Source organism: Manihot esculenta, chromosome 13 (genome assembly GCF_001659605.2).
Source record: "Manihot esculenta cultivar AM560-2 chromosome 13, M.esculenta_v8, whole genome shotgun sequence".
Taxonomy (NCBI): Eukaryota; Viridiplantae; Streptophyta; class Magnoliopsida; order Malpighiales; family Euphorbiaceae; genus Manihot; species Manihot esculenta.
This window is the reverse complement of record NC_035173.2, coordinates 2,835,394-2,850,632: the sequence shown is the minus strand read 5'-3', so window position 1 is coordinate 2,850,632 and position 15,239 is coordinate 2,835,394. Positions and strand designations below refer to the sequence as shown.

The window sequence follows — 15,239 nt, the reverse complement described above, 5'->3', positions numbered from 1 at the left end:
TATGAAATTTATTATTTAATCACTATATATTATGAAAAAACCCATTAATTGATTCTTTAATTTTAAAAAATAAATTAAAATATCAAAAATCTAATAGTTAATCCTTTCATTAGTTTTAATGGTTAAATATTTTATTATTTAATTTTTATAATTTAAAAAATTTATTAGTTGATCTTTTAATTTTATAAGAAATTTATTAATAGTGGTTCAACATTAAAGGTATTTCAAAATTTTTTTTAATATTTAATGATTAAAATTAATAGAGGACTAATTAATTAATAAATTTTTAAAATGTAAGAGATATTTTAATATATTTTTTAAAATTGAGATATTAATTAATGAGTTTTTTCAGGAATTAATTATAATTTTCTTTTGTTATTATTTTTTTTATAGTAAATAATTTTTTAATTTAAACATTAAGATAATTAAAAAATGTTCAGAATTAAGATATTTGTTATTTTGTGTTTCAAATTGATAGACAGAGAAAAAAGTTACCATTTTCTGGATGATTATATGGTTTGTTAATTTTTGCCTCATCTATCAAATTTATACCAAAAAATTTAGATTTAAAATATTTATAACCCTTTTTAATATATATAACATTTAAAATTATTCACACTTAAATTTGTAAGCTTAGATATTCAATTTATGGGTTAAATAGACCAACGTATGATTTAATTTGAAAAATGATATATTTAAATTAAATTGATTAATTTTTAAATTTTTATTTGAAATTAAATAAATACGTATATTTAAAAAATAACATACCCACAAAAAATTCAAAATAATAATAATTAATTGAATTCAAATTTGTTTGATCTCCCATTTATTTTTTTTAAGTGTTTACTCCCTTAGATATGTTTTGAGTGATTTATTTATTTGTTAATAAGGCTATAGAAATTTGAAAGATTATATAATAATAAGACTATTTATTTGTTGAAAATAATTTACATTTAAAAAATAATTATCACACAACATATTTTAAGTGGAAAATATTTTTTAATAAAATATTTAAGTATTTTACTAATTTTCTAAATTATATTAACAGTAGTTTTATGAAGAATTTTTTTTATTGTGAATTATAAGAATAAAAAGTTATATGAAATGGTAGGCGATCTAGAGAATAATAGGATTTTCAGTATGTGTGTGTAGGCTTGGTCCGCCTAGAAGGCGTGTCTCCTCTTTTATTCTTTTTCCTTTTGTCTGCTAGTGACGTGCTGTCACACCGATCCATTCGTACAGATATTTCAGAGGTACTCTCCATATTCTCTTTTGTGCGTAAGCAGGTAGGGCTGCGAGGTGACTGAGCCTGTGAATTCCCATCATATCACATCACCGGACTGGTTTTCTTTCCACTAGGTCTAGATTCGTACTGGACTCAGCTTATTAAGCATGCCCGGATCAAGGCTAAAATGGTGGTCCAGCTGCTCAGAAAAGGCTTTCAGGGCTTTGGATCAGTATTATGTTCTCAGATCCGACCTTTCTACTACTACTAGTGAAACTCGGTGATTATCAATAGATTTTTTTTTCTAAGGTAGAAAATTGTGCACTCTCTGTGATTAAATATGCTAACAGATTGATAATTAGTTTTAATATTATATCTGGATGGTAAATTGGGTCATAACTAATTTTGAGATGAAAAAATACAATGTGGATGTCAGAATTTATAAGCAAGAGGTGTAGGTTTGTTTTGCAGCTTTGATTAGAGATAATTCTAGATGATTTTGTGGTGGGTTGATTAGTGATTGGGCGGGCGTTATGGCTCTCAGACAGATTTTAAGCTGGTTAAAAGACTAAGATATAATAATATTAATATTAAAATTGATGTTAAGGGTGATAAATATTTTTAAATTCTACGAACATGTTTGGTCTCGATTTAGAAAAATTATTAATAATTATAAAATTCTCTATTCACACCAATCTAATAGACCTTAACATGGATTCTAACTAAAATTAATAAGAAAAATTACTTTTTAGTCCCTAAGGTTTAACGTAATTAACACTTCTGTCCCTCTATTTTGGCGACCCAACACTTAAGTCCCTCACTTTCTCTTCCGTCCAAATTCGTAGTCCTTCCGTCCATTTAAACCGTTTGGTCAAAGAGTCAAAAGTGAGAGGTGATAATTTTTTCCAGAAATACCATTCTCTTAATGTGAAATTCCTTTTTTTTTTTTTTTCTCTTTCATGTTTTCTCCAGTTGAAGAAGAAGAAGAAGAAGAAGAAGAAGAAGAAGAAGAAGAAGAAGAAGAAGAAGTTGCAGAAAGGAGGGTAGGAAGAAGAAGAAGAAGAAAGAAGAAGAAAGAAGAAGAAGTTGCAGAAAAGGGTAGGAAGAAGAAGGAGAAGAAGAAGAAGAGGCATTTGGGTTTGGATTTAGTGAGGGTTAATTTTGTCAATTCACGTGTCCCAAACGGCTATTTTGGACGGAAGGACTACGAATTTGGACAGAAAATAAAGTGAGGGACTTAAGTGTTGGGTCGCCAAAATAGAGGGACAGAAGTGTTAATTACGTTAAAGTTCAGGGACTAAAAAGTAATTTTTCCAAATTAATATGATTGCTTATCTTATATCGTGACTAGTTATAAGTTATATTTATTTGGGAGATTTAATGTTTTTTAAATTTTATATATAATTTTTTATTGTTTGATAACGTTTCTGATTTTATAATTTTTTATTAATATATTGAGATTTAAAAAATATTTTTAAAAAGTAAATGGTTATTATACTAAATATCTACTCAGATTTATACATTTATTACATAAATTTAAATTAATTTTATATAAATACCTATATAAATATTTAAAATAACAGTGTCTCTTATTGGATTAAGCTTGTATCATATGTAATCAATTCTTTTTATCCTCATTTATTTATCATTTTAAAGATTGAAATTTTATTTTATTTTTCTACTCTAACACTGTCTATCATTATTCTGAATACATTTATCTCTTAGTCAATTTTAATATTTATCGGTTAGAAATTAAAGAAAAAGAATATATAAAGAGGAACACAAGAATATAAAGGAAGTTTAACTCAAAATACATAACTATACACGTAAGGCTTAAGGTCCAAGACCAACCCAACCTAGACCCGGGTAGGTCAATCGGAAGCATAACTCGACAAAGCCAACAAGAAACAGCAAAAGCCGCTGCCACCAAAAGTTCGATCCGAGTACTTTGTGCTGGTAGCATAGCAACCTTCATCTTCAGAAAAAGAAAAAAAATAGTTAGAACATGGAAAGGCATTGGGATCCAAAAGACGTAAGAAAACAAAGCCAACAAATTAGAGATGCCTCTTCCCAAAAAGAAGATCTGCATGCAAGGTGTCACGGGCTTAATGATTCCAACCCCGAAAATCACTTAAGCCGTGCGGCACTTAGCTTAGTCTGTCGAGCTAAGTCAGCCTAACCTCACAATCAAGCAGCGAAAAGTAATTGAAGGGTTGTGAAGAGCTCGGCCAGCTTCTTGTGGGATGAAGGAAGCTAAACTAGCTAGAAGGGAAGAGAATTGGGGAAAATGGCTCTTATATTACACTTGGGAAAATTTACAAGGCAAGAATACAAGAAAGCTCACAAATGTACCACAAAGTGTGTACAAGATGTCCCAAAGGCTATTTTGGTGTTGGAAGCTTCCACTCTTTAGTTGCTTCTTAAGTTACATGTTGCCAATGGGGGTATTTATAGGCAAATGAGGGTGCTCAACCGACCTAATCACGTGGTTGGTGTTTTTCCACGTGTCTGCCCTTGTTTAGGCGGTTTGGGAGCAATCTGGGACGTTCTGAAATTTTCTGGCAGATTCTGGCAATGAACCTCGTTTTGGCGTGCTACGGGCCCGTGCGCCCCGCGCCCGCCTGCGCCTCTCTGCCCGCGCCTGGCAGCTTCCAGCAGCGCCAGGAGAATCCTCGAAGCTTCTGGAATTCTCGCGCGTCTTCCAGCCCGCGTGAACCTCGTTTCCCCGCGCGGCCAACCAGCATCGTCCCACGCGTGCGGCCCACCAGCTCGCCCCATCTGCGCGCTCGGCCCACCAGCCTCGCGCGGCCTGCCAGCGTGCCCGCTGAACCTCATCTGCGTCTGGACATCTCCGGATGCCCCTGGAACCTTCTCGAATGTTCCAGCCCCATTGAACCTCCTTCCATCTGGCGATGCCCCCTGGCTTCCAGCACCTTCCCCCATGCTGGGCTGGCCCAATTGCACCCCGTTGGGCCTGCCACTCGCCAGATTGCCTCCATTGCCTTCGCCAGCCCGTCTGGCCTGCTGGGCTCCACGCCTGGCCCAGTCCCCCAGTGAACCTCGCTTGCTAGCCCTCCTGGCCCGCAAGTCTGCCTGTTTTCCCCAACAGTGCCAGTCACCTCTGGCACCCACGGGCCCGTTCACCCTGTCTGCTGGCCAATCTGCCCCAGTTGGCATTTTTCCCCTGCAACCAGCAGTACAAGCCCGTTGAACCTCATTTGGGCTGCCACACAGGCCCAAATGCAGAATTGGCTCTAACAACCCGTAAAGCCAATTTTCCTTCCAATTTTGGGGGTCCTTGGTCCTAACACCTTTGGACCGTGACATTCTCCCCCACTCATACCCGCGACGCCCTCGTCACGTCCTCTTCGCTTGCCCAACACCACTTGAGCAAACTTCAGACCTCTTCGCATCTCCCTTGTGCGAAGTTGTGGAGGACCCCTCCGTATGTCCACCTACATACGAAGTGTTGCCTTCAGCCTTGTCCTCTAGTGCACTAGTAGCATTCCCCTTGTCTTTGTGGCTAGGTGACTTTGCCATCCCCTCGGCTTTGCACCTACTTTTGCTCCCCCTTGAGCGTCGTCGTCTACGCCTCCCTTGCTTCGGCGAAACCACTTCCCTCGGACTTTCAGCTACTTTGGACCCCTCGTCCATGGCACCATCCACCTTTTCCCTTGGTGGTAGCTCCTTCGGCAACTCCATACCCTTTTGGTCTCCACATTCCCCTAGGTCCTTCTCCAAACACGAAGATGAAGATGAAGATGAAGATGATGAAGAAGATGATGAGGTACCTGCTTCCTCATCTTGCTCCTCCAAAGTTTCCATCCGTCCAAGTGCTCCACGCACTTGTAAAGAACCCAAGTGTGCCACCCTTGGCTCCAACGGAGTCTCCTTGTTGCTTTGCTCCCTTACAACAAGCTCACTCCTCCTTGGGCATTCACCACTTCTATGAGGACCTTTGCAAAAATAACACATTCGCAAAGATCTACTCTCCTTCGGGACTTCCTCCTTGCCTAGTAGAGGGATGGATGAAGTGGACTCACAATCCCTATCTTTCCTCAAATTCTCCACCTCACCCTTCATCCTTCTCAACTCCTCTACTAATTTCCCAAGTTCACCCCTCAACAATACATTCTCTTCCTTAAGTGCGGCAATTTCACTAAGGAGGGAGGATTTCGAAGACTCACCTTCTTTGACCACCTTGTCGATGGCTTCATTTAGCGCCCCTTGCATCTCCTCGCGAACCTCGTCCATGCTAGACTCAAGTTCCTCAAGGTGGGACTCTATCTCCTCGAAGCATTGATCATCATCGATAAGTCGCAATTGCACCCTTGCGAGCTCGACCTCAAAGTCCCCTAGCTCCGCTCTCCCTTGGCTAGGTTTCTTTGGCTCCAACTTCCTCCTTAGGTCACCATGCTCCTTCCCTTTTGGAGCACCCAAGCCAACCGCCACAACTTCCTTTGTCGGGCTTGACATCGTTGGCAAAATTTGCTTCCTTCTAATGAAAACCTCCTTTCTTCCAAAAACGGGTGGGGGAACCAAGTACTCCTCTCTACTTGGTTGCGGGTAAAATTCTGCTGATTTTGGCCTCTCACAGAAAGAACCTCACTGCACTACCCCTGTAGGCAGTTTTGAACCTCACTGGTTACTCTTCCAGCACACAGATTTTCCTCCCCTGAAAATCTGTCACCAATGCCCAGAAATCACCCTCACAATTCTGGACAGGCTATCCTTGCTGGACTGTTCTTCTGCAGCCAAAAATCGCCCTTGCCGAAACTGCTCAGCAACTTGCCCAGAAACTGGCAGAAATATCCTCAGTTCCTGCCAAACCAGCACCCCAATAATTCTGGCAGACTCTTGCCCAGAATTAGCTGGAAATAACCTCAGAAAGGCAAGCTGACCCTCACTGAAGCAGGAATACCAACCTCTGGTATTTCGGCAACTCCAATTGCAGCAGCAATAAACCTCACTGTATTCTACTGCTGGCCAACCAGAACCAGGCAGAATTTGCCTCCAACGGCTCTGATACCACTTGTCACGGACTAAGTGTTTCAATACCCGAAACTCACTTAAACCGTGCGGCACTTAGCTCCCCTAGCTAAGTTCAGCCTTACTCCTTGCTCAAAATAAGAGCAATTGGGTGATTGTGGCAACGGAAGCTTAGTTGTGTGAGAAAAGTGTTGGCTAAGCTCAAAGGAGAATGATGATGGAAGGAAGAAATTTGTATTGCTCAAAGAAAGCTTTACAAGGCTTTGTACACTCTTTGGTATCTCACTTGCTCCCTTTCTTACTTCTTCTATGTTCTATGTACAAATGAATTGCCTAAGTGGCTATTTATAGGCATCCCACCTCCTTAATGTGAGGTGGAGATGCATTCTCCAACATGTGGCTAGGATTGACTCTCTAGAACATTCAGGGACTTAAATGTAATTTCACACCCTGTAGAGAATTCTGGACATGGTGGCTGAGTTGCCTGTGGGACCCATTTTGCTGGGTTGAATCTGCTGGCCAACCAGATTCTGGAAGGTTCTGGGCTGTTCTGGCCAATTCTGGCCAATTCTGGGCGCTACTGGCCCGTTCTAGTGCCTTCTGGAATTTTCGTAGGCCAACCAGAACATCCTGGCAGCTTCCCGCGCGCCCCAGCTGCCTCTGGAAGCTTTGGGCGCCTTCCAGCCCGTTCCGCCGATTGACCCTCGTCTGGCACAGATCCGTAGGCCAACCAGTCTTCCATAGGCCAACCGTATCCATAGGCCAACCGGCTTCGTAGGCCAACTGTATCCGTAGGCCAACCAGCTTCGTAGGCCAACCGTATCCGTAGGCCAACCAGCTTCATAGGCCAATCGTATCCGTAGGCCAACCAGCTCCGCTGGCCAACCACGCTCCGCTGGCCAACCACGCCCGCTGGCCAACCACGCTCCGCTGGCCAACCACGAATCTGCCAACTGCCCGTTGGCCAGCCAACTGCCTGCCCCGCAGCTGCTGCCACCAATCGCCCCTTGGCACTCCATAGGGCTGTCCCACCATTCTTCCTTCACAAAATTCTTTGGATTTTAGGGAGGCATGGGAAGAGTCGTGACATTCTCCCCCAGCTATTCTCGTGACGCCCTCGTCGCGTCTCCACGAAGTCGCACCTTCGACCTCCATGGTCTACTCTCCCATGGTGCAGATGGAGAACGTCCTTCAGAATTTACCTCCCTTGGAGAATCGTCATCCACTCTATGATTCCCCACACAAGTCCTCACGAACCACTTGACATCCATCACCATGTGATGCCAATAGAACTCACGTCCAAGCATTGCCATCATCTTCCTTACACTTGGACGGCCACCAATCATGAAGTCATGACACCACCTCATGACTTCTTCACGAAGCTTGCCCCATCTAGGCACAAAGATGCTGCCACGCCTCGTCTTGATGAGCCCATTATCAACCACAAACTTCCTTGTTACCCCATCGCGAGCCAACCTCACCAGTTGCTTGGCTTGCCCATCACGCATCGTTGCCTCTTTGATGCGCCTTAACAAGGAATACTTTGGACCCATCGCGTCGACAGTCATCCTCACTCTCTTCTTCATCTCATCATGCCCTTTACTTCTCCTAGGTGGCAATGGCTCCTTGGGCAACTCCTTTGGACTTACTACTTGTAAACTAGAGAGTGTGCTAGTGGCACCCTTCCCTCTTGCCAAGTTTATGGCCTTCAAAGTGTTTCCATCAGCTAAGCACATATCATTGGCATAGGGGAGAAGAACTGCCTTCACCTTATCCATGAAATCCATGCCTAGCACACAAGAGTGATCATCCAAATCAATAATGTAGAAGTCCAAAGTTCCAGTCCACTCACCTATCTTTACTTGGACATTCCTTGCAACTCCATATGTCGGGGTTGGAAAAGAGTTGACAACCTTCAACCAACCCTCATCGCCTTGCCTTTGTCCCCTTTCTGATATTCAGTCAAGGACTCGGCAATAGAAATGGCAGTGGCAAGATCTTGGGCTCCACGCCTTTCAATCTCAAGCCTTGCCCAATGCTGCAACCCATCCATAAAAGCAAAGAGTGCTTCACTATCAGGATAGCCAGGGATTTCAAGAATTACCTCGGTGAACTCTTTCACATAATCTCGAATCGTCCCTCGTTGAGTAAGCCTCCTTAGCCTTGCTCGTGCCTCATGAGCAGCATTCACTGGGTAGAATTGCCTCTTCAATTCTCTCTTGAAATCATCCCATGTCTCCAATGTGCAAGTGCCTTTCTCGATGTCAGCTTCTCTCCTTCGCCACCAAACCATGGCGGTGTCAGCCAAATACAGTGGGGCATGATCAATCTTCCTAGCATCTTCCACAATTCCTAGGGCCTTGAAATATTGCTCCAAGCTCCATAGGAAATTGTCTATCTCCTTCGCATTACGCGTCCCCCTGAACGCTTGTGGTTTAGGCACTTCCACTCGTGCCATAGGAGCCCCCGAAGTGGATGGTGTGGCTGCCATACCACCTTGGACTACCACGGAGCGCAACAATGCCAATTGCTCCTCGAGCTCCTTCATCCTCCCCATCATCCTATCCATTTCCGCCCTTAGGAAATGGTTCTCCTCTTTAATGGCAGCATTCTCCTCGGAATGGGCATCCCTAAGTGACCCCATCTCACTTGCTAGCTTATCGACGGCAGAGTCGAGGGCACCTAGCATCTCCTCACGGAACTCTTCCATCCCATTGCCAAGTTCCTCGATGCGGGTGTCAACTTCCTCGAACTTCTCCTCTTCCTCGATCAAGACTAGCTCCACCTTCGCAAGACGGGTCTCCAAATCACCGAGCTCCTCCCTAGCTCGTGTAGGCTCCCTCGATTTGCCCCTTCCTTTCCTTTTGCCGCCGCCTTGCTCCTCCACCATTGGAGCAACTCCCCCAGCAATCACCTCGCTTGGATCGGATATCTTCTACCCAATCAAGCAAACCAACGCTCTGATACCACTTGTCACGGGCTTAATGATTCCAACCCCGAAAATCACTTAAGCCGTGCGGCACTCAGCTCAGTCCGTCGAGCTAAGTCAGCCTAACCTCACAATCACGCAGTGGAAAGTAATTGAAGGGTTGTGAAGAGCTCGGCCAGCTTCTTGTGGGATGAAGGAAGCTAAACTAGCTAAACTAGCTAGAAGGGAAGAGAATTGGGGAAAATGGCTCTTATATTACACTTGGGAAAATTTACAAGGCAAGAATACAAGAAAGCTCACAAATGTACCACAAAGTGTGTACAAGATGTCCCAAAGGCTATTTTGGTGTTGGAAGCTTCCACTCTTTAGTTGCTTCTTAAGTTACATGTTGCCAATGGGGGTATTTATAGGCAAATGAGGGTGCTCAACCGACCTAATCACGTGGTTGGTGTTTTTCCACGTGTCTGCCCTTGTTTAGGCGGTTTGGGAGCAATCTGGGACGTTCTGAAATTTTCTGGCAGATTCTGGCAATGAACCTCGTTTTGGCGTGCTACGGGCCCGTGCGCCCCGCGCCCGCCTGCGCCTCTCTGCCCGCGCCTGGCAGCTTCCAGCAGCGCCAGGAGAATCCTCGAAGCTTCTGGAATTCTCGCGCGTCTTCCAGCCCGCGTGAACCTCGTTTCCCCGCGCGGCCAACCAGCATCGTCCCACGCGTGCGGCCCACCAGCTCGCCCCATCTGCGCGCTCGGCCCACCAGCCTCGCGCGGCCTGCCAGCGTGCCCGCTGAACCTCATCTGCGTCTGGACATCTCCGGATGCCCCTGGAACCTTCTCGAATGTTCCAGCCCCATTGAACCTCCTTCCATCTGGCGATGCCCCCTGGCTTCCAGCACCTTCCCCCGTGCTGGGCTGGCCCAATTGCACCCCGTTGGGCCTGCCACTCGCCAGATTGCCTCCATTGCCTTCGCCAGCCCGTCTGGCCTGCTGGGCTCCATGCCTGGCCCAGTCCCCCAGTGAACCTCGCTTGCTAGCCCTCCTGGCCCGCAAGTCTGCCTGTTTTCCCCAACAGTGCCAGTCACCTCTGGCACCCACGGGCCCGTTCACCCTGTCTGCTGGCCAATCTGCCCCAGTTGGCATTTTTCCCCTGCAACCAGTAGTACAAGCCCGTTGAACCTCATTTGGGCTGCCACACAGGCCCAAATGCAGAATTGGCTCTAACAACCCGTAAAGCCAATTTTCCTTTCAATTTTGGGGGTCCTTGGTCCTAACACCTTTGGACCGTGACAAAGGTCTTGGAAAAGGAGAAGTCATCAACATGTCAGGCCAATAGAGAGACGACATATCCAACAACATTAATAAGAGTGAAGATAGGGATCCTCTTCGGCAACTCACTCATGCCTTTCAGAACCTCTGATTCTCGCAAGTTTCTAATTGATAATTGCATGCAATTGTTGACTCTTAATAACAACTGAGGAGTAAGATCTGAGCCTCAGCCACCTAGAAAACCAAAGAAAATACGTAAAGGGAAGAAGAAAACAACCTATCTAATTAAGAATAGCACTCAAAGATCAACATAAATCTATAAGAAAAAATAATAAAACTCAAAATAAAAAAAATTTACAGCCCACTTGAAGCGGGGAAGAGTAAACCACGACTGAGGAGCTCCTGATATGGTAAAATTTTACATATTTACCCATATAATTTTGGAATCACATCTATCTATTTTGATTGATTTTCATGAATTTTATTAGATTTTTATATTTAATTTTAAAACTTTTAGTTTTAGCTATTATTTGATGCTTTCACTTGATTTATATTATTTGTACAGGTCAAAACAAATTAAAAAATGAAAAAATATTTTATAAAGAAATTTGAGAAAATTTGGAAATATTTTTAAGAAACGGATAAAAATAGAGATTTACTTCCTAATTTAGCTCACCAAGTCTCCTCAAATCATGGATCTTAGCTTTCTAATCTTAGTATCAAGAGAAATATAAAAGCTGCAGAGGTTTGCATGTTTATTCATCAACTCAAAAATAAATATCTTCAAAACCCAAAAAGAGGATAAAACAAAGGGAAAAACCAAAATCTATCACTTAGTTATAAGATGAAGAAATTTGAGTTTTCCGTCTGCTATATTTCACTATTGATTATGTTCTCCTCCTTTTCTGTTGCGCATATTAATTCAGAACCTTCTAGTCCTGCAAGTGCTTTTGGTCCTGCAGGTGCTTCTAGTCTTGCAGGTGCTTCTGGTCCTGCAAGCGCTTCTAGTTCTGATTTTGTAAGTGCTTCTGGTCCTGCAGATGCTTCCGATTTTGCAAGTGCTTCTGGTCCTGCAGGTGCTTCCGATTTTGCAAGTGCTTCTGGTCCTGCAGGTGCTTCCGATTTTGCAAGTGCTTCTAGTCCTGTAGGTGCTTCTGATTTTGCAAGTGCTTCTAGTTCTAGTCCTGCAAGTGCTTCTGTTCCTGTAAGTGCTTCTGATTTTGCAAGTGCTTCTAGTCCTGCAAGTGCTTCTGGTTCTACAGGTGCTTTTGATTCTGCAAGTGCTTTTGGTCCTGCAAGTGCTTCTAGTCCTACAAGTGCTTCTGGTGTCGCTGCTCCCAGCGAGAAAGAAACCAAGATAAAATGTCCCTTTGCAGCCAAGAGAGAGGCTGAAGCCAAGAAAAAGGCTGAGAAAGAGGCTGAAGACAAGAAAGAAGCTGAGAAAGGGGATGAAGACAAGAAAGAAGCTGAGAAAGAGGATGAAGACGAGAAAGAATCTAAGAGCGAAGTCGATAAAGCGAAAGACGCCCATAAAGAAGCCAAGAAAGAAGTTGAGAAAGCCAAAGACGCCCATAAAGAAGCCAAGAAAGAAGTTGAGAAAGCCAAAGACGCCCATAAAGAAGCCAAGAAAGAAGTTGAGAAAGCCAAAGACGCCGTGGAAGAAGCCAAGAAAGAAGCCAAAAAACAAGCTAAGAAAGAGAAAGAAGCCAAGGAAGAAGCCAAGAAAGAAGCTAAGAAAGAGAAAGAAGACTAGAAAGAGAAAGAAGCTAAGAAAGAAGCCTAAAAAGAAGCTAAGAAAGAACTCTCTACACCCAGCAAGAAATAAGCTAAGAGCGGTGCCTCAGCATGTCCTTAGCTCTTAAGAATTTCTATTTAGTCAACCTTATTATTGTTTTTCTTTGAAAATGATTTTATCATAAGAAATTTATTATTTAATCATGTATTACGAGGAAACTGTTAATTGATTCCTTGATTTTAAAAAATAAATTAAAATATTAAAAATTTAATAGTTAATTTTTTTATTAGTTTTAACGGTTAAATATTTTATTATTTAATTTTTATAATTTAAAAAATTATTAGTTAATTTTTTAATTTTATAAAAAATTTATTTATAGTCCTTTTCAGTAAGGGTATTTCAGATTTTTTTTAATATTTAATAATTAAAATTAATAGTGAATTAATTAATTAATAGACTTTTAAAATATAAAAGATATTTTAATATATTTTTTAAAATTGAAATATTAATTAATGAGTTTTTTTGAGATTAATGGTAATTTTTTTGTTATTATTTTTTTATGGTAAATAATTTTTTAATTTAAACATTAAGATAATTAAAAAATGTTCAGAATTAAGGTATTTGTTATTTTGTGTTTCAAATTGAGAGAATGGAAAAAAAGTTACCATTTTCTGGATGATTATATGGTTTGTAAATTTTTGCCTCATCTATCAAATTTATACCAAAACATTTAGATTTAAAATATTTATAATCCTTTTTAATATATATAACGTTTAAAATTATTCACACTCAAATTTGTAAGCTTAGATATTCAATTTATGGGTTAAATAGACCAAACGTATGGTTTAATTTGAAAAATGATATATTTAAATTAAATTGATTATTTTTTTTTGAAAGCAAGATTAAATTGATTAATTTTTAAATTTTCATTTGAAATTAAATAAATATATATATTTAAAAAATAATTGTTGTCCTTTAAAGCAACCCAAGAGCGGTGAATTGGGTTTATAAAAAATTTAAAGGCAAAAACACAAATTAGAAGGTAATAAGGATGGAGATAGTCAACACAAGAATTAGAGATTCAACTATTTCAAGCCTACATCCTCTTCTCAAGACCCTCCTTGAGAGTTCAACTCTACTATAAAATTTTCTTTGGGTGAAGATTAAAACCCCTTACAATTTTAGAGTAAGCCTTTGCTCTTAACAATTCTCTTTTTCACTCAAGAGCAATCTTTTGCTCAATACCACACCCACTACAATAGAATTACTCAACAACCTTCACTCACTCTTAAAAAACTAACAAATTACAACTCAAGACAAGTTTTCAAGAAATTAATGCTTTGGCTTAAGATTTTGAGAAAGAGAGAGTGAAAAATGCTTTGATCACAATAATTGTAAGCTTAGATGGTTGTTGTAATCTTTTCAGATAAAAAACACGTTATATTTATAGTTCAGTCATAAATATGGCTATTGGGGATGCATTAAATGCAAATAGAGCCATTTATATACAGAAATAACCGTTATATCGTGCTCAGAAAAACTCAGGTTTAGCGGCCTAAGATTAAGGTTCGGCGGCCTAACCATTTGAGGTGAAAGAAATCATCCTTATAAAGAGACTTTCGGCAATGTTCGGCGGCCGAACATGGGACTTTCATCTCTGTCCCTCACTTTCGGAACCGAAATTTTGACTTAGGGGCACATTGAAAACTCACTTTCGGCGGCCGAAAGTCAATGTTCGGCTGCCGAACATAAGAGACTTTCGTCTTTGTCCCTCACTTTCGAAAGCCGAACATTTGGCTTTAGGGGCACAAAAAATAATTCTTTAATTCTTTGAAAAATCATAACTTAGGCTATGAAACTCCGTTTTTCAATCCGTTTGAATTTTTGCAATCTATATTTTTGGATCTTTTATTTTGATAAAAAAATTTTAAAATCACTAATTTTGGAAAATTTCATTTTGGTCCCTCAAAGTGAATTACTTAAAACTTGGCCATATTTATAATCTTTTAGGGTTAAAAGAAACCTTGAGCCATCACAATTAATTAATTCAAATTCACAAACCATAAATCGACAATGCATAAACAAACAAATTACTTTATGATCCCTTTCTTGTGGTAAACTTTCAAAATTTGCATTTTCACTTTTGAGACTGAAGTAATTTCATTCATTTTAGTAAAAGACCTACAAACTCAACACAAACACTTCTGAAGATAGTTAGTAGCACACCAATTCTTTATTAATCATCAAAATAAGGATTAGAACATTTAGGTCCAACAATCTCCCCCTTTTTGATGATGACAAACAATTGGTAAATAATAAGATAACAATCATAAGTATAGTATGTGCATTTTAAAAATTACTCCATCTTAATATGCTCCCTCTTTCAAAAATACTTTATGCCATATTTAAAATTTGAAAAGACACATAAGGGGGGTTTTGACTCAATGCAATGAGATACAATGGATCCTATATGAATGAATGAGCCCAAAAAAAATGCATCTCAAGAAGAGCTATCATTATACACAATATTCACAATTTAGGAGAGAGAAAAATATTTAATCCAAAAGAGTCAAATAAATATCAAGAAACCAACAAGGTCCTCATAAGCATCATCCAATATCCATAAATATCATCTAAAATGTATAAACATCATCTAAATGGTACATATCTCCCCTTTTGACATCATAAAAAACAAATGTACTAAAATACCAAAATACCAAAAGGGGAATAACAAGAGCATACAAGCAAAATAAACAAAAAAAAAGACAATATAGCATATCACTGAGGAGGCTGAGGAGGTGGCACTCCAGACGACTACTGAAGAAAGTACAAAATCTGTCTCTGCTGCTCTATGAGGGTCTGCTGCTTGTTAGTGAGTCGTCCCAATTGCTGCTCCATCTGAGTCTAGCGATCAGACATGTGAGCAACCTACAGCTCCAGACGACCCATGGCATCATAAAGATCAAATGTAGTTCGGAAAGATGTACCCTACTCGGTAGACTGCCCTGTACTAGCATCTCCTCTAGGAGCCTGCTCTGTCTCTAAATCAGTAGGAGAACCATCATCTGACTCCTCCTCATCATCAGAACCATTGTGCGTCTG

The 15,239-nt window shown here is 40.7% G+C and overlaps 2 protein-coding genes across 2 annotated transcripts; one reads left to right on the top strand and one right to left on the bottom strand.

The window, feature by feature from the left end:
• Nucleotides 1-4,582: 4,582 nt before the first annotated feature.
• Nucleotides 4,583-5,701, bottom strand: LOC110608376 (pinin). The gene has a single exon (XM_021747597.2). It carries the CDS (start codon nucleotides 5,699-5,701, stop codon nucleotides 4,583-4,585), a length of 1,119 nt encoding a protein of 372 aa, XP_021603289.2.
• Nucleotides 5,702-11,246: 5,545 nt separating this feature from the next.
• LOC110630487 (eukaryotic translation initiation factor 4 gamma-like) lies at nucleotides 11,247-12,155 on the top strand. Its single transcript, XM_021778004.2, has one exon. It carries the CDS (start codon nucleotides 11,247-11,249, stop codon nucleotides 12,153-12,155), a length of 909 nt encoding a protein of 302 aa, XP_021633696.1.
• Nucleotides 12,156-15,239: the final 3,084 nt, after the last annotated feature.